The sequence below is a fragment of the Maniola jurtina genome, chromosome 12, assembly GCF_905333055.1.
Source record: "Maniola jurtina chromosome 12, ilManJurt1.1, whole genome shotgun sequence".
In the NCBI taxonomy this organism is placed as follows: domain Eukaryota; kingdom Metazoa; phylum Arthropoda; class Insecta; order Lepidoptera; family Nymphalidae; genus Maniola; species Maniola jurtina.
In genome coordinates this window covers 8944367-8963428 of record NC_060040.1, presented here as the reverse complement: position 1 = coordinate 8963428, position 19062 = coordinate 8944367, and the positions used below count along the sequence as shown (strand labels likewise).

Genomic DNA, 19062 nt, shown 5'->3' with positions numbered 1-19062 from the left:
ACAGTTGTAACACGCAAAATTCCTGGCCCCCAAACTAGAATTCCCTCTGCAATGGGAAGCCAGTCTTACGCTCGTATATGAGTAGGTACAAAACAATTGCAATTAAAAAATACATGCCGATTGCATTCTTTTTAGGGACCCGCAAAGGAAAAAATAAATATAGAATTACTACGTTGTTTTCCTCAGGAACGCGTGGAGGTATCAAATTGAAATTGATATGAAATACTTAAGTCTACAATTTCTTGCAGTTGTGAAAAAATCAACCTTCAAAAGCCTTCAAAGTCAACGCAATCAAAAGATACGGTCGTTTTTATGCCGCATATTTTAATACTCGCAAGGGAATAGGGTACTTCCCGTTAACCTAGAATCCTCTAGAATCATAAAATTTGGCAAAAAGCAAAGTCTTATAGCACAAGTAAAAGTAGAAACTATAAAGTATTCATCAAAATTTACATTTGCGATTAACGACTTATACTTGCAGTTGGAGATAAAGAGCAACAAAATAATTGCACGTATCCTTCCAAGGTGCAGAACCCTCAGTGCGCGAGTCTGACTCGCACTTAGCTGGTTTTTTCAATAGTAATGATAATAATATTACAAAAATATATTAATTTATTGTGTGGTTAAGGAAGTATTATGGAAATGGCATCCGTTACACTTTTTTGTCAGTCGGCGCAATAGGCGGAACTACCCAATGCGATGAGCCTCAACTGCATATTATTGCCTATTGCTTGGCAACTTGAACTCTTGGCATCGAACTTAAAATATACAATACGAGTATTCCCTGCACTGTCAGCTTATGCACTTACCTCTTTAAGTATCAATATGATGGCTCAATCCGCCATACTGACGATTGCCTGAGGTTCTGCCGGCCATGTAGGCACGCTGATACAAAAGGTAGGAAAGGCATTTCTAACCAGCGGTAGTAGATGCGTTTAATGATTCAAAAATACTTGTAAAAGTTTAAAAATAAACAATGAAGGCATGAATGGATGAGTGAGAAATTAATGTCCACTTTCAATATTGGTACAATCAAGTCAAGACATCTTTTAAACAAGAGTCTTCAATCTTAGGCTGCATCATACGTTGCCAGCAGGTCTGATAGCAGGCAAGCACTTCTCTAAAAAATGTCTCGCTATGTCTCAATACATTAACAAGTACCTATACAAACACATCAACAATTCATTTAGAATTTCAAATTGGTATATTTTTACATACCGTCAAACTGATCACTTGATCAATTTACGCCGCAAAATCGGCTGTAGCCGTAAACCTGGTCCCCGTCCTACAGAATGATCGCATTGGTCTACGCGAATACCCATAAAACATATGAATATTAACGTATAAGTTTCCGAATAGAAACATTCAGTCGTTTCCGTATGACTTACGATATTCGCTTTAATTGCCTTATTCAAGTTGGGTAGGTATTATTTTTCAAATGTCAATAAATGCTATTTTTATGGTGTGTTATTATTGGAAACGCTCAGTGACAAATTGTACTGATTGTCGTTCACTAGTAACAGCTAGACTGATAAATAACGTCTAGTTTGCTAATAATAAATTCTGATTTATACCCTTAAATAGTAGCTGTGTGTACTTTATTATTACTTCATCGACATAGTATATGTAGTAGCAATACCGATTGTTTGCGATTGTAATTATCTCTTGTATAAGTACCTACTACCTAGTACCTACTTAGCAGAAAAAAGTAGAGATATATCATATTAACGTATGAGTGGAAATTATTGTTATTATATTTAACATTGGAAAACTCAGGAAAACTGATAGAGTGATAAATTTAACGCCAAACGAATTGATTGCATACATTATTCTCTTCTTATTTTATCATCGATCAAATGTCTTTGGATTTTAGAATTATAAGTAAAATTATAACGTGTCTTTTACTTATTGAAAGTAAAGAGTTTAGGTAGAAAGAACTTGTGTACTAAATAATCGATTGTTTATTTTTTGAATTTTAGCTGGTTTGATTCCCGTGTGAGACAATTGAATTTTAGAAAATCTTTGAAAGCAATTTTGATTCTTTTTAAAAATAAAATTTTAACTTAAGGATTTAAGGTACCCAAATTAAGGCCCTCCCATGGCCCATAATTTTTTCCATCCTGTATAAGGGTTCCGAATTTATTTTCATCTGTTGAATGTAGGCGAGGACATTTCACTCAACGTTTTAAAATAGCGCGGGTTATACCTATATACTGTTTTTATCGTGACCCTTCTACTCATAGACACTGTTGTTATAAATAAATCTGGTACTTGGAGAGCTACATTTTTAGTACGACGCTTGCCGATCGATGCTGAAGGGCCATTTAACTAGTCTTATTTGCCAACATTTTAGTAATGAATGATCCTAAACTTTTATAGAAGTTATTACCGTTTAGGTGTACAATCGGTTTTATTCGTTAACTTTTGTAACTGTTTTTCTATTATACTAGCTGGTCCGCCCGGCTTCACTCATGCTTGAAAACGTAATATCAGGGCTGTAATTTAGCTACAACCAATCTTCCTTTCTAATTAAGTTTTTCTATTTCAACTTAATTCTTGATTTTGAATAGTAATTGTCACGTTATTCTTATTTAAATCCCGCTATCTTTGTGAACGTCACTGATTCTAAGAAGCTCTGTGTAGTCACGTTAAGTAGGTTTATACCAGTGTTTTATTGAAGCAATAAAGTGCCCGTAATATGATTAATGGATCTGCAATCTCGCTCCGACGCCCACTCGCTGAAGAGACTCAATACTGATACTGATTCATGCCTCTCAATATCCACAAAGGAAATATTACAAGGCGCCTAAAAAACCAATTCATCGGAACTTGATTCGAAGTCAATACCCACAACGACTACAAAGATAATATAGTGAACTTTGTTGTACTTCTTGTAGAAAATAAACTTACGTCGTAACTTTAAGCCGGGAGCGAAAATGTCTAAGGTATTATCTTTCAAACTTTTTAATCTTGATTATTGAACTATGAACAAAACGAAATGTGAACTTTATTCTGCGCTTATTTTGACTAGGGACAAATCTAGCGGAACTCTGTGCGGATTTCTGCTTGCGGAATTCCGCTTTTGACTATATTTAAATATCAAACAAACGCCATATTATCTGTGCGAACAAGATGCAAATAATAGCCATTTTAAATAAGTTGACCTAAAGAAATGAGTTGATATAATTTTTTAGCTATTTTCGAGTTCATATGCCTAAATACAAAGGCAAAAATGTGTGTTACAGTGACTCGAAACAAAAAATTTCTATAAAAAATTATCTACGTCGTAGCTCTATGCCTACGTCGTAGCAAATGTTGCGGTACTGTATAGTACGATCTCTCTAATAATGTTATGGTATCTTTATTATGCTTATTCCCAGATTATTCTGTAACTGTACTAACACTAAAGAACAATTACTTACACAATATTATCTATACTAATAAATAAAATTGGAGTGTCTGTCTGTAATTTCGAAATAACTACCTCATATTAAGCTCATAGGGTTATTTGAACGATACCTTAACTGAATCACACGTTTTTAAAATTTTTGTCTGTCTGTCTGTCTGTCTGTTTGAAAAGGGTAATCTTTGGAACGGCTGAACCGATTTTGACGGGATTTTCACAGACAAGTAGAGGATTGACCAGGGTGTAACATAGGCTACTTTTTTAACCGACTTTCAAAAAGGGAGTTGTGTTTTTCTACCTATGTACACCGAAATCTCCGAGATTTCTGAACCGATTTGCGTCATTTCTTTTTTAATCGATAGAGGAACTTTGCGACATTGTTTCATAAAAAATTTGGAATCCAACTTTTCAATCCTGATGCTGCAGGGGATCTGACCAATCCACGCAGGCGAAGCTGCGGGCATCAGCTAGTATACAATATACAACATGTTTTAGATAAAAACAAAATGAAATACATTCGGGACTTGCATTTAAATTTAAAAACTGGTAAACTGCGTGTCGGACTCACAGACGAAAAGTTCCATACTAATGTAATAAAGAATTTGCGGTTTTCGGATTTTTCCCGTTATAAGACGTTACAGTTAGGTAATAAGACGTGATCCTATAAGGGTTCCTTTTTTAGCGTTTAAACTATGCTTCCTTCCTTTTTTTCTCTGGAGATACGGAATCCTAAAATTAGGAACACAAGTTATATGCAAATCGATACATTGCTACATTCAATAGATAAAATATTAAGCATGGTAATGCAGATAGGACATAGGTTTTAGTTGACTACTTAATTCAAAACTTCGGGGCAGCATGTAAGTTTGTATTACATTTCGGACTAAAAAGTGGTCTACAAAAAAAAAGTTTAGGCGTAAAGCGTGTACAAACAAATATATGAACAATCTTTTATATTTTACAGTATTGGAGACAATATTATTTACTATCTTTTGCCTGTAATTTCGTCCTCGTGGATTAGACTATTTTAAATCCCTTAAGAACCATTGGTTTTCCCAGGATATAAAGTAGCCTAGATAAATCCCACGCCAAGACAAATTCTTCAAAAATGGGTGGGGTTTATAATATGACATGTATCTATTCGTAAATAACCCGTGTTTGAAAAAAGGTGGTTAACACAGACTTCTATTTATTTTATTTAGATGTATAGACACAAGTTCGTCTCGACTAACTAGGAAGTTATCCTTCCAAACAGTCTGTAGACTGTCGAGTAAAAAGTCGCGTTTGAGAGCGAAACCTTGCCGAACTAAAAAGCACGTACGACGATGCCTCGTGAATATTTATACGAAGATACGCTCCAGAACTCTCTTTCCAGCCCGAAAAATAGTTAACTGCATTTTAGCTTCGATTTAATATGAAAAGAAACTCGTCTTCGTTAAGCCAAGCCGCTCAATGGTCTGAATGTTAGTTTAATTTGGTGTCCTATTTAGGATTATGTTATTGCATAAAGTTTACCGTACACTTAGGTTTATAGCAATTAATCAAAAGAATATTAAGCTCTTTGTTTAAGGCCAACAATTGAAATGATTGTTGTTTGTAATTCACCGACGAGGTCATCTTTGAAACATAAGTAAGTCGTGAATGAAAGCTAGAAAAGATAAAACATACTACCGATGTTCAAGTGGAGAACTAAGTATATCTACCTAAGGGTTAACTTTTCATTTCATTGACAAGATCCACCCTTTATACAACCTACGTTAACCTTCCCTAAGACTGTGCTTACATAACATACTGATCTTATTCGGATTCTTATCTTTATTAAACCGTTTGAATATCCCATTTAAGGATCCAAACACCTAAGTCGAGACAAGAAAAATACTACATAATATATGTCGATTCTATTGTTAGGTAAATTGAACGTTAAACGGTAAAGACATTAGTGACGAACCTATTATATTATCTTCTCATCTAAAACAAATTCACATTTCCCGTTCGTCTATATATTTGTTTATAACTTCTAAAAGTGCGCCTGGCCCAATTTATTAGCCACCTGCGACTTCATATGCATGGAACATGGGAAAATAGCTAGATCCCTCATTGCATAATCCTCTACCACGGCTACTGAAGTTAAAATGATATAATATAATTTAATACAAGTTAAGAAAATTAAAAATTGGCATTTAGGTTTGTTGAACAGTCATAATGAGCTTCATATAGGGTCATCATGATCAACCCATTACCGGCCCACTATTGAGCACGGGTCTGCGCTCAGAGCGAGAAGGGCGTAGGCCATAGTCTGCGACGCTGGCCCAATGCGGATTGGCAGACTTCACACACCTTTGAGAACATGGGGAACTCTCAAGCATGCATCATTTAGGGTATTTTTTCAAAATCACAGACAGACTCTTCAATTTATTTGTATAGATGCGTCTAGATGCTGTCCGACGCTTGCCGCCAGCAAGTCTACGACGCTCTCACTTGATCCTTGGATAACTCCCACGCCCACGCCTACTCTTATAAACAGGCCAGAAAAACAACTAGCTACTGGCATTTAACTAATGATCATAATATCAAAGCCATTTAACGACGTAAACCTCTTCAATTTGTTCACTATTGGCATTCTTTTTTATTTATTTATTTATTTTTATTTTTTAATTCTGTTATTCATAAACTTTTTTCGTAGCGAAATTCTCATGGAAACCAACAAGTCTAAGGAGGCACAAAGTTGATGTTGGGCTCTTTCTGATATAAATCTCCACTTTTCCTCACCTTAGTACATTCTACATGTTCACTTTTAGGAGTCGAAGTCTGAATGCTAGTCTCGGGTTACTGAGCAGGTCCCGGCTCCAGTTTCCACCTCTTCTCTTCTTGTTCGCTGCTACTCTCTGTGATTTAAGGCGCATCTCAAGACCTAACACGGCAGCACAAAACTCAAGAGTCCGATCTGCATGCTGATTCGCTAACTCAGTGTTCAACAATGAATGATAGCCACCGAGCTCATATTTAACATTGGTTGGTTTTACATTGCTGCTTTACTGAGCGTTTTAAAATGGGTTTTTCTTGAAAACCTTCAATGGATTAAAAATAAATGTCAAAGGAGCTCTGTGGTGGTGTTCATCGCTGAACACTGAGTTAGCGAATCACCTGCCAGGGCCTGCCCAGTGCACTCTACGGATGCTATTGTTACCTACAGATGCGTTTCGAACATAGTGGTGAAGAGCGGAGTGGAAATATTCATAAATACATATACCAATCAATTTTTGAATGGAGTCATAATAAGAGATAATAATATATAGATAACCAGATGGTACAACCATCTCATTATCTAGACGTCTGTGCTCCCCTCTGATCAAATCTACGCACAATTCAGATTCTAATGTAAACTTAATTTATTTAATACTAAAAAAATAAAGTGTAAATATTATATTTTAATTACTTGAGTTACCTACTCAAAAGACCACTCCTATATCAGTGATTATATTATTTAATATTGCTTAACATTTCGCAATAAAGGAAATGAATAAAACATTCAAATCTATGACTTTGTATTAAATAAATGAATTATGTTTTTACAGTTTACATTTATTTAGTAGAGAAACCTGCTAAATGTATCTGAAATTTAAAACAAACGCTTTCTCTCCGCGGGTTTTTAAAAGTTATAAACTTCAACTAAAACAACAGGTAATTGTTTAACTTTAACTCAAAGCAAGTAGGTACCTACCGGCTGACTTTTGCAACTGCAAATGTGTTTAGAACTTTAAAATTGGTATTTACGGATATATTATGACAATTTTGTCATAAAAAATGAAAAATATATTCCTATTTATGAATTGCTTTGGGTAAAAATGTATTATTTATATAAATAGTAATTTATTATACTTACTAAAAAGTACATAATTAACGTAATAGTAATTATAATATTTACACACCTAATTGATTAACAATCCAAACTTAATATAACATTATAAATTAAACAGTAAATATGTAAACAGTTATGTTTATTTGTAAACAAAGCGTTTAACTATCCGTCTGTTACCTTTTCACAGCTCACCTGCTGTGCAATTATAATGAACTATGCACGTACTAGTGACAGACATAAAATAATATTTTTTACCACGAAAGATCATTTTCCACAGTATTTTTCAAAAACCTAAACTCTAAAGCCACGCAAATGAAGTTGCGGGGTATCAGTTAGTATATTTTTTTAAGTGACTACTAACAACTTAATAAGCAACCCTCAGAGGACGGATATAAAGTTAAATTGCATTTCCCTTTTTGCTTGCTCTTTATTTAAACCAAGTTTTATTTCTCTTCAGTGTTTGAATATAGCTAGGCAAATCAAATAAGATTAGAGGTGTATTAATATTGCGAATAACAAGTACAAAAAGCGGACAAGTGTAAGTTGGACTCAACTTGGTAGGTCCCATCGATTTGCTTAGTGAAATTATTAAATCACTAGATTTGCTTAACATCTGGCATTTGTTAACATCTGGCGGGATTTCATCAAATCCCTTAAAGGTTAATCTTGATTTTGACCATTTTCCTGCGACAGATACACATGCTGTTAGTTATAAATAAATCATTCTCACTACGTTCTTATTACGTCTTGCTTTGTCACTTAGTTTTAATCACCATTTAACTTCAGGTCTTAACAAGTACGAGTATTTTATGGAACATATTGTTATTTAAATTGTGTTTTCATTCTTAACATATACTTGTACTCGTATATTTCTTGTGAATTTTAGAAAAGTTGTCCTAACTTTCTTATTATTCGTTAAATAGAAACGCAATTAAGGATATAATATTTTCCCAGGTGGAAGGTATTATCTGAAACCATAAAGAAATAGTTTTAGTAGACTTCCATATGCCTGAATAGTCTCGAGGCCTGTTTACGAATGCACAAGACGTAGCGACGTAGCCACGAAGCTACTCGTAGAAGTAGAGGGCGCTCGCAATCGAGCTGTGGCCTCACTTTCCCCGGCGTAGCTAAAAATAGACGCTCAACGCTGAGTAGCCGGCTATCTTCGTAAGCGCGGACTAGAGCAACATAAATCTGTAGCTATAACCATCGGTTCACTTTTCATTCTAACTTTAACTTTTATGGGAATACCGAGGCTGTATTAACTTAGAAAAAATGACTGTACTCATTGCGTTAAGATCCTTGTAAGTTTTTTGAATACTACTTGTAACACTAAACAAAATCAAATCTACAAAACCACTGGTCTAGGTCAGTAATCGTCTAATGTTTTTGTTTTGTAGAAGATGTCATCATTTAGATAAGTTCCATAAAACAATGACAATAATCAATAAATAATTCGTGATTAATTATGTAGGATTAATCAGAATTCAGAACTTATAAAAAAGTTAAATAGCAATATTTAGGGGCAAATATATTTACATACCTGCATCCACAAAACAAATGAAGCTAAGCTGATTCTACCTGCATTTTTATAATATTACTTTTATAGTACTTTTATAATATTTAAACTTGCCTTAGCATTAAAAATAAATTCATATAATATTACAAAAACGAAGAGAGACAGACGACTTTCGCGTTTTTAAATTAAGATCGGTTTGGGTTGAATCATGAAAAAGTGAAAAAGGTAACTTACCTTTTTACGGCTCAACCGCTGGACCGTTCTTAATGAAATTTGGAATAGATTCCATCCTGGGAAGGACATAGGATACTTTTTAACCCGGAAAATCCAAGGAGCTCCCATGGGGTTTCTAAAAACCTTTTATCTACGCGGAGGAAGTCACGATTATCAGCTAGTCCTAAAAATAACCTTGTGTCGAAAAAGGTTGAAGGTTCTTCAAGCGACAAATCCTAAATCAATGTATTCAAAGAACCCTTTTAAACCCTCTCGACTGTGATTAGATTACACGTATCTACCTTTACCACTTGTGGAGGACTTTGGGGAGCTTTCATCTATCTAGTATCGAATCAATTAAACCCTTTGAGTAGTACCTGTATCGTGTTAATTATTATTATTAACGATACCAACGATGTGTTGTCTCCCTCACTATATTATTCAAATTGTTTGACTAATTGTGATATAAAGAGATATAATCAGGGCCTCACAAAAGTTTGTCAATAAGTTAACTTAAGTTAAATAATAAAGATTAATTTATTTACCATCCGCAAGACATCATTTTTATCATCATCAGCATTTTACCCGACTGCGGCAAAGCCAAAAGGAAGTGTTATGATTTTAGTAGTCCATGGATGTATCTATGTTTGTATCCAGATTTTGTGTGTTCCACCGTAGTGCCTAAACTACTAGGCCGATTTTGATGAATGAGGTGTAAATTGATTCGTTGTCAAAGGACCGGGTGATATAGGCTATATAAGAAAAAATCGACGCAACGGAACATCCGTTGCGTCAATTTTTTTCTTATAACGATCAAAAAAGTGGATGTCTCCAAAATTTTTTTTGCTATTGTATCGAGTGGGATGTCAAATGAAAGAGGAGAAAATTTTGAGCTCATGTATGTAAATGTACAATAACATTAAAATATACCAAGCGACAGAAAAACAATTTTACTCTAATATTTCAGCGTTTATTAAGACGATCGCAGTCGGGTTTTAGTTTTCAACTTTATCTTGTTGCAATGCTATTGATGCGGCCGCAACACGTATTTTCAGTACTGAAAAATGTATTGCGGCGCTACTCGCATTTACGGCGGCTATTGCGCCTTCTACGGACTCGCGGGTCGTCCCTGGATACGCGATTGCGTTTTGAATGACAGATGGAGCCCCATCGACGACTGAAACGAGCATAAATAACTCATTAAAAGAATCAACATAATCTTTATACAAATATAAGTGTGAATAGATACACATATTATCAACTTACTAAGTTGCGATTTTGCATGCAGCCATCTCTTAACGTACGATTAGATCCCCACTAAGAAAGAATTTTAAGAAATTTTAGCCAAGCGAAACCGAGTCCATCAACTAGTCTGACATATTATTGCTAGACAGGCATTCATCTTCAACATGTTGCTAGTTTCAGTCAAATCCTACTCAGAGTTGCTGCTTTCGCATAAACCTGCTTTACCTGTTAACCTTAAAGGTCTTGACATCTACGCTCTTTCGACCTACGCGCTTAACCCTTGGCATCAGATCAGAGTACTGAATTGGTTATTCATCTAGTAGCATCCATTTGCCAAAGTTCACCTGGGATGTTGAGTAAAAACTGTAAACACAACGAGACATCAACGCGGCGCTACGACAACGTGTTCTTGGCCTTACTAAGTTAAAACAAATAACTGTATCAAGTCATTCATACTGACACACGAATTGTATAGCCAATATAAAATCTAATTACTATTATTTAACTTTTATGAATACTAAACTATTATGCAGCGACGTAGCGTTATAAATGACGAATCAGAAACGCTTACGAGCATTTTTTACGAAAAATTGCACCTAATTCGTCATTCTTTAGTGATGTAGTAAATGTAACTTTTAAGTGACTGTCGCTGAATCGCTAAAAAAGCGTTTCTAATGCGTCCATACCTAATATTTATATGTCCGATATTTCGGTTGCTTAGGCTCTTAGAAAAACAACTCTCTAACTCATGGCTCTCATGACGTCTGAGTACGAAATTGAATTTCTAGTAGAGTAGGTATGATGTCAGACACCTTCACGCAGTTACCAACAACAACTATACAAAGTTTCAGCTCAGTAATGAATAGACAAAGAATAGTTTTTATATAAGTACAGGATTGAATTATTATAAAAATATATGAACTGTTCGTCGATGGTGTTATTTTTATGAGTACAACTTAGGCAAGTAGTTTTAGAATTTTATTTGGTTATGATTTTAGTTTCCTAATATTTTAGAATAAAGTATTGTTATGCTAGTGAATATAGTATGTTCAAACTACAAACGAAACCTAGGTACTCTTTAGTTGTGTATAGTTTAAAATTAACCAGTTTTGTAAATTTATTTTTGTAGTTAAACAAAATTATTAACATTAAAGTTACTTAAGTGTACTTCATGCAACTCGACATTCTGATGGACCCACAACCTGCACATGTTAAAGTTCGCGAACTCAATTAAAATAGTTGCTCAAACTTTTTACACGTGCTGGATGAGTTCAGGGTCGGTAGATACTATAAATGGGTGCTCTGACACTACAAAGTTCACAGAGCTAATTTCATCATGACGCTCTAGTGCTGAATATAAACCACGTATGAACTATGTTCACTTTGATCATCTTTACGAAATCCATCGCTAACTGTATAAGAGAGGTTTTAAACATTCCATTTGCATATTTTGTGATCCACCTGTCTAACAATAATAGATAATTTTTCAATAAACGAGCGTGTTTTGAAAATGCTCGTTTCTTAATTTTATTTATTGACTAGCTGATATCCGCGACTTCGACGTAATGATTTGTCTGTTTGTTTATTTATTTATGTTGAATTCGTAATTCGTTTCAGAATGCCCACCAGCCGCAGACGGCATGGAGAGGTTCGCGTGTCCCACGCCGGATCGCCAAGGGCGCTACCGTTGCATCGACGACCACGTCCTGTGCGACGGCTTCATTGACTGCCCCAATGGGGAAGACGAGGATCGGCAGGCGTGCATGTTTTATAAAACGGTAATGATTTGGACAAATTTGACTTCACTTTCATATATTTCTTTTCACATCTCTCGAAGGACTTTTAAAATTAGTGAAACCAATTATTAAGGAATTCGAATCCATGGCAATACAATAAAATTATCAATACAATATTAATTTGAAACAGAAGCAAGTAACAATACCATCCCGTATCCTTAGAATGTAAATGAGTAATAGAAAAGGTTCTAAATAGTACCTTGTGGGGCCCTATATTTTACTTTCTATTCACGTCTTTATCATTTAAAAATGAATTCATCGACTCCAGTGCTGCACTTCTAAGTTCTTTTAATGGTGCGGTATTGTGACTAATGTTTTATGTTCAACACTATCGAAAACCCTGGATTTTAAGTTAGTTTTATTACATTCAGGCACGTTATTCTCCAATATAATGAGAGAGCAGCGGCTGGCATTCAATGATTTTGTGTGGAAGTCCTGTACCTAATCTGTACCTAAAGAAGGCTTCAAAATCTGTAGCGACCTCGGGGTCTGATTTTACCAATTCATTATCAGCATCAAAGTGCTATACTTCAGACACATAAACCATGAAGACGGAAGTTCTATCCATTGAATTAGATTTCATTCTGAAATTTCGATTTACCTAAGTACAACTTCCGCTTCTCGTGGGTCGTAGGTATGAACTACGTCAATTTAGCGCGTCGAAAAAGCTATGCTTATCATCTAGTTAACTAACAGTTAGGTAAAGAACTGAGAAATCGACGCTGTCACAACTTATCTCTGTCACAAACTTTCTCTCGGCTTTCCTTGAAGCTTTCTATAGTATAATAGCATATTGTTCATCTGTTGAATTGGAGCTACACCTACACCCGTATGAGGCTTTACAATTACATTTCTTGATACAGTGATATTTAGGAGTTTTAGATAAAATAGATTTATGAATAGTAAAAAATATAAGTGATTGTCTATAGATTTAATTGAATACCTACGAAATTACAAGAAAATATCGATTGAAAGTTTCTATTAAATATCTACTTCTAGCGATGTTCTCATGAATTTGTTGCTCTTCATAGATATTATTTACTACTGTACAGTCAAACTTTGTCCGAGGGATGCGCCTCAAGTCAAGTCATTACAACATAATTATACAATACAAATTTTCTTTGTTTTTTCCAGACGAAGGCCCATCTGGACGTTCTAGCCGACGCGCTCTTGCGGTGGGCGCGTGGACGCTAAGTTAACCATCCCTCCCGGACCCTGATACCCCAGTGCTGTTACATACGTTCTGATAGCGCTGCACGGATAGACTGACATTTCATAATCGGATCGGCCATATGCACTTGCATACAGTGAGAGCTGCAAATCCCTACAAGAAATATTCGGGCGTAACCAGTCACGTTACCTATATAACGCGATGAACATATTGAAACATATCAAGTAGTGGTGCGATCTCTCAAAACATAACCACTGAAAGTGTAGTGTTAGGATTCCGACAGCGAACTCTGATCCGAAACTTCGACACATTCCGTTCAATACGTGAGTGCTTACGTGCAGAGGACCTACGCAGGAGTACTAGAAATCTTTGGGAGTAGTAATGCGACTTGGTTTCGTCCTAATAACCTTTCCGCAGCTGATTTATTTCTCATTTCGTACCTTCTAGCACTTATTAACTAAAATGTGAGACTGGTAGTCGACATTGTTAGTCGGTAGAAAATACATAATTAATATTTTAGGTTCTAAGTAGTACTGCATTTGTCAAACATTCATGTTTTTATGAATTTGTTAAAGTATTTATTCACTCAATCTACTCTATAAGTTATTAAATTCCTTATTATGAGGGTTGTAAAGTATATAAGAGATCGGTAAATATGTGTATATAGTTAAACCGAATGAAATGTGTTTGTTTAATTACACGGCCTACAATTGGTGAATGGGGGCTGCTTACAATATCGACGATGAATATATTTGCAAGCAGTCACCGTAGGCAAGACCTATATCCACTAATTACAACACAATTTATTTAAATCGTAAATGTTTTAACATTTAAGTAATTACTAATATTATTATACGTGAATGATCTCGATGACTTACGTCTTCAAACAGGCAGCTATTAAAGTAATGAAATAATCCTATTTAATTAATATATATTTATAAATCAATTAATTATTATTTATCAATCAAATAGTTTACTGTACATTAATTTAAGATATTATTAATAGATTTTTCATACGAATTGTATAAGTTATAATGCTGTGACTGAATGTACTCTTTGTTATCATTTCCCAACGAAGTCTCAGGAGTTATGGTCTATAGTTGGAAATCATTTTGGTACTATTATTTCATGTACGCGTTACTTTTCCAAAAATATTGTACACATCTGTTGTTATAAAAACTGTTAAATTCTTTTAAAAATTTAATCGGTAATATAAAATTGCACATTGAGCTTCTAAGAATATAATGAATTGAGAATTCAGTGGCATTTTACAGTTATATACCTACCTAGCAAGGTTCATCTAGTTTACATTCATTACAATTTTTTTAAATTTTTTAGGTATTTTCATCACGATAGGTACCTACTCGTAAATGCTTATCCTAAAAGTTGATCCATATTCTATTGTATCATTAATTATACTATAAATTAAAAATTATAATTTAGTTATGTCATTATATTTTTTTTATAATTATACAAGTTATATTTATAATTATATTATGTCTGTTAGTAGGAATATACTTACAGAATACAGAGCTCACAGATAGGTATCTACTCAACCAAATATCTACCTACGTAAACTTAAATAATGCATCTACTTACTAAAAATTAAATCGTAATTAATACCGCCAACACTAATGTTCGCATTGATTTTTAGACGTTAAGGATTTGAAAAAATACTATAATAAATCAATTTATGTCAAATATATGAATGTTATGTATAGTTAATCAGCGTTTATAAGTAAAACCCACTATAAAACGTAGATATATTTATGCATATGTAATGGATTTATATATTAATATAAAAGATTATTAGCATTATATAGTTATAGTTTTATAAACACCTTAGATTCATTATATTATTGAAATTAATCATTTAATCTATTGCACAGACGTTGTAGACTATTCTGATGTATTATATTATGCACTATATTTTTGTGAGTAGAATTTAGAGTTTAATAAAAAATGAAATCAGTATCTATTTAGAATTTAAAAACTTAATTTAGTAAAAATGTAGGAGTAATGAATAAATAAGAAGAAAATACTATTATTATTAAATATTAACTATATTCTATTTAAAATGCGAACTTTAGTGTATTAATGATAAGTATTTTGTGATTAAGGAGGCGCATCAAGGTATCGTAATATTGTTTGATTAACCTACATATATAATGAAATATAAGTTATATTTACAAAGTGCAGCTAAAATTAAATAAATACCGTTGTAGTCTGATAGAACGCAAGTTCTTGAGCCATCAGTCTCAGCGGTATTTACAATTTAGATTGATAAAATAAAATCAATAGACAATTTTGATAACGATACTTTGATGTAAAATCACGGAACGATTTATCGTAGCGGCGGCGGCGGCACGCAACGTAACAGACCTACCTAGCAAGTGAATAATGAGAAACTTATCGTACGCTGCTACTAGGTAAACACTTACTTAGGTGCTATTTACGACTGAGTAATTACTATTTATGTGTTAACTTTAACGATTACAGAATTTGGGCCTTTACATACTGTTAATACATCGCTTACACACATTTGGCTTAGGTACTGACATACCTACTATTAACGCATAAGAAGACATGAACAGTGAACACTGAACAGTTTGTAAGAATTTTATTAGTGGGGCCTAATTTTTTATTATTTGAAGTAGGCATGACAATATGTTTTTGTTTTGATAATCCGCACAGTATTTTTCTTCTAAAATCGAATTGAGTAGGTATGTGAATAGGTACGGTTGATATTATAGGCAAAAACAGATTTTTTATCATATTTTATCAGCCCCGCACATTTTTAGTTTCTGAAGTAGGTACCTAGTTACCACCCATCGAAAGACTAATTAATTGCCAATGAATTCTCAAGAAAAAAACACGAATTTTGTGTCAATTATGAAGTACTTAGCAACAAAAGCATCTGAAATCGCCAATTATTACCTAAACTGTTCATGTTTGTAGGTGTAAATTACATGCTTCCTATTTATTTATTATTTTGATCTACGTAGGCACCCTATTTACCTGTCATAGTTTTATTTTATATAGTTATAATTATTTTGGCCAGCTAATTGTATGTAAAATATCTATCTTATTACATAAAATTAGTAGGCTATAGAAATTATAATTTTGTCTGACTATTCGGCCACTGATTAGTGTTCTTGATAATAATTTATAAATCGTAAAATACATACGAAAATTCAATATAATTTATATTATGTATTATGATTTATCTTCCATACATAATATTAATGTTATACAAACATATGAAATTGTTAATTTTGTACAGACTTAACAAAATGTATAGGTACTTAATTTATATTGTAGCTACCGAAAAAAATGAATAAACGATTTAATTTACTATTAAATCCATCCGTTGTTGTACTTATTAATTAAAATTTCCACACAAATCGATTACTATACATTTTGCTTATAATGTACCAGAATTAAATAAAAGAATAGCTGAATACCTAATATAGAATGAAACTACTGATGAAGCGTATGCAAAATAAAATGCACATGTTCGGTTGCCAACTGCGCTGGCCATCATATTTTTTCAGCGAATAATTTATTATTAACATGTTTCTCCTTTCACAATAAAAATATTTGTCACAGCGACTACCTACACCAATTTGCCAAAACCCAAGCAGAAATTTTCTTTATAGTGATCTGCACTACCTACTTAGTCGATCATTCTGTGCGAACGAGCGACGTCCCGAATAACTGCTAGTTAGAAATAAAAGTAATGCTAATAAATATATTAATGTAATTGCACTCAAAATTTGCCTGTTTCGTATGTGCACTGCAATTTATTGTGATATTTTTAATATTATTAGGTTAAGATGCAAATCATGATCTCGAGGATAGACTAAATACCTATCAATGTGATTATTAATTTATATACCTAAGTGTAATATGTTACATTGATACAAGTCTGTATGAAATACGGGCTAATCGTGTGTGTACTATGTACTATGTAGGCTTGCGGACAGCTATGTAAAAGCGATATTGTTATAATATATTTTCATTTAATTATGCTGCCAAGTGAACTTTTGTTAATTTTGTGTAAACAAATTATTTAGAAACGATTAGCAATTTCGGTCAATTTATATCTTCATAAGATAGATATCTAATCGTCTTTGTTTGAGTAATGTATGACAATTGTATGTATGTGTGGTTAGCTCGTCAAGTCCCTGATCACTTATTTACACCTTGACTTATCATTGCTTTACTTTCGCCATGTAACCACAATGAGCTCTTCTACGAACATTAAAATATGCTATCGTACAAATATATAACGCAAGCACAATCTCTTACTGCAAAGTCATCACGGAACGCACAGCTGACCTATTTACTTAGAACAAAAGCATGCTGTACCTAAAGATACATAATTGGATCGAATGCTCATTTGTAAATCTCCGATGGAATTACATTTTATAATCTGTTATTGTAAAAATATTCTTATACCCTTTTCTCGTAACACCTTTACAATGGAAGGTATCTAACCTAATACCTAACTATTAGCTCTACGCTCAATTATCTAATAAAACTTTAAAGACCTTGATATACTTCAATGAAAGTACTTTACTGTCGAATAACAATATTTTTAGATGACGCCCTTGTAGTTGTTATGACATTTTAATTTCGCGTAACAATATTCACATTTCAGATTTTCAGAAGAATATTTGCAATCAGAATGCTTATTTTATTTGATAAAGACAATTGTATAATTTCGTCTTTTTTTTAAAAAAACCTACCTACCTAAATTGTTTAAAAATGCAACTATTTTTGTAGATACTTATATACGTTCAATTACCACTAGATAGAGATTTACATAGTTATATTTTCTCAGAATGTTATGTTTGCCAAAAAGACAAACAATGTATCAAGTTGGTATTTTCTAATATGACTACACAAATTAAAATGTCGCTGATTTTTTTAAATCGTTTCTTCAGATTGAAATGAATAACAATGTTATATAATATACCTACCTATCTTCCGATTTTCGAAGATGTTTTTCACAGGGCTAATATTTTCAGTTAATATTGCCGAGCCTATGCCCTATTGTAAAACATTAGTAGGTGTAGATACCTATATTCATTTATTCCTGAAAGCCTGATTTCTGAAACCATTCCCTTTACCTTTCACACACATTCCGTAAAACCACAATTTCCTATTCTCTCAGAGAAAATTCCTAACTTTCAACCGTGCCATTTGAGTTGCCTTTACATTCACAGGACATGTATCAGCAATTCATATGGCGATAATCTTATAACGACTACGCTATTTTGTAGGCGTAATATACTTTTGGACTATTTATTATGTATTGTTAATTACTATATATGTTGTATTAAGATAAAAAAAATCGAAAAATAAAAATAAATGTTAATAAATGCCTCAGCCAGATAAAATGTGTTTCTATTTGTTTTCTTCATTTAAAAGTCATTGGTACATTACTACCTAATACAGTCTTATCCAATAGCTTTACCCGTGACTTCATCCGTGTGGATTTATGTTTCAATACCTCCTCCTCGTGCCTTAGCTTCCTCCTGCTTCGCCCGGGTGAAATTGAATATTCCATAAAATATACATTAATATTATGGTAAAATATTATGGTTAAAAATCTATAAGTATTTATTTAACTATTACACTGATCGCCATCGAATTGCTGTTACCCGTTGAAGAATTCCATCCTCTAGCTCCAAAACTATTCATCAAATCTTCCTAAAACATGACACTTACCGGACTACACCATAGAATATATTGTATAACTAGAGGATGCTCGCGACTTCGTTCGCATGGATTTAGGTTTTTGAAGATCCCGTGAGAACTGTTTGATTTTCCGGGATAAAATGCCTA

At 33.5% G+C, this 19062-nt stretch overlaps 2 protein-coding genes across 3 annotated transcripts in view; one reads left to right on the top strand and one right to left on the bottom strand.

Annotated features, from left to right (window-relative positions):
- The window catches only part of LOC123870138, a 111380-nt gene extending 96781 nt beyond the window's left edge, over positions 1–14599 (top strand). Inside the window, exons 3-4 of the mRNA XM_045913314.1 lie at positions 11860–12020; positions 13173–14599. Coding sequence (XP_045769270.1) covers positions 11860–12020; positions 13173–13232 — 221 coding nt within the window. The 3' untranslated portion in view covers positions 13233–14599. The remainder of the gene's footprint in view (positions 1–11859; positions 12021–13172) is intronic.
- Positions 1–19062, bottom strand: part of LOC123870135 — a 275095-nt gene that overhangs the window by 40893 nt on the left and 215140 nt on the right. The window lies entirely within an intron of this gene.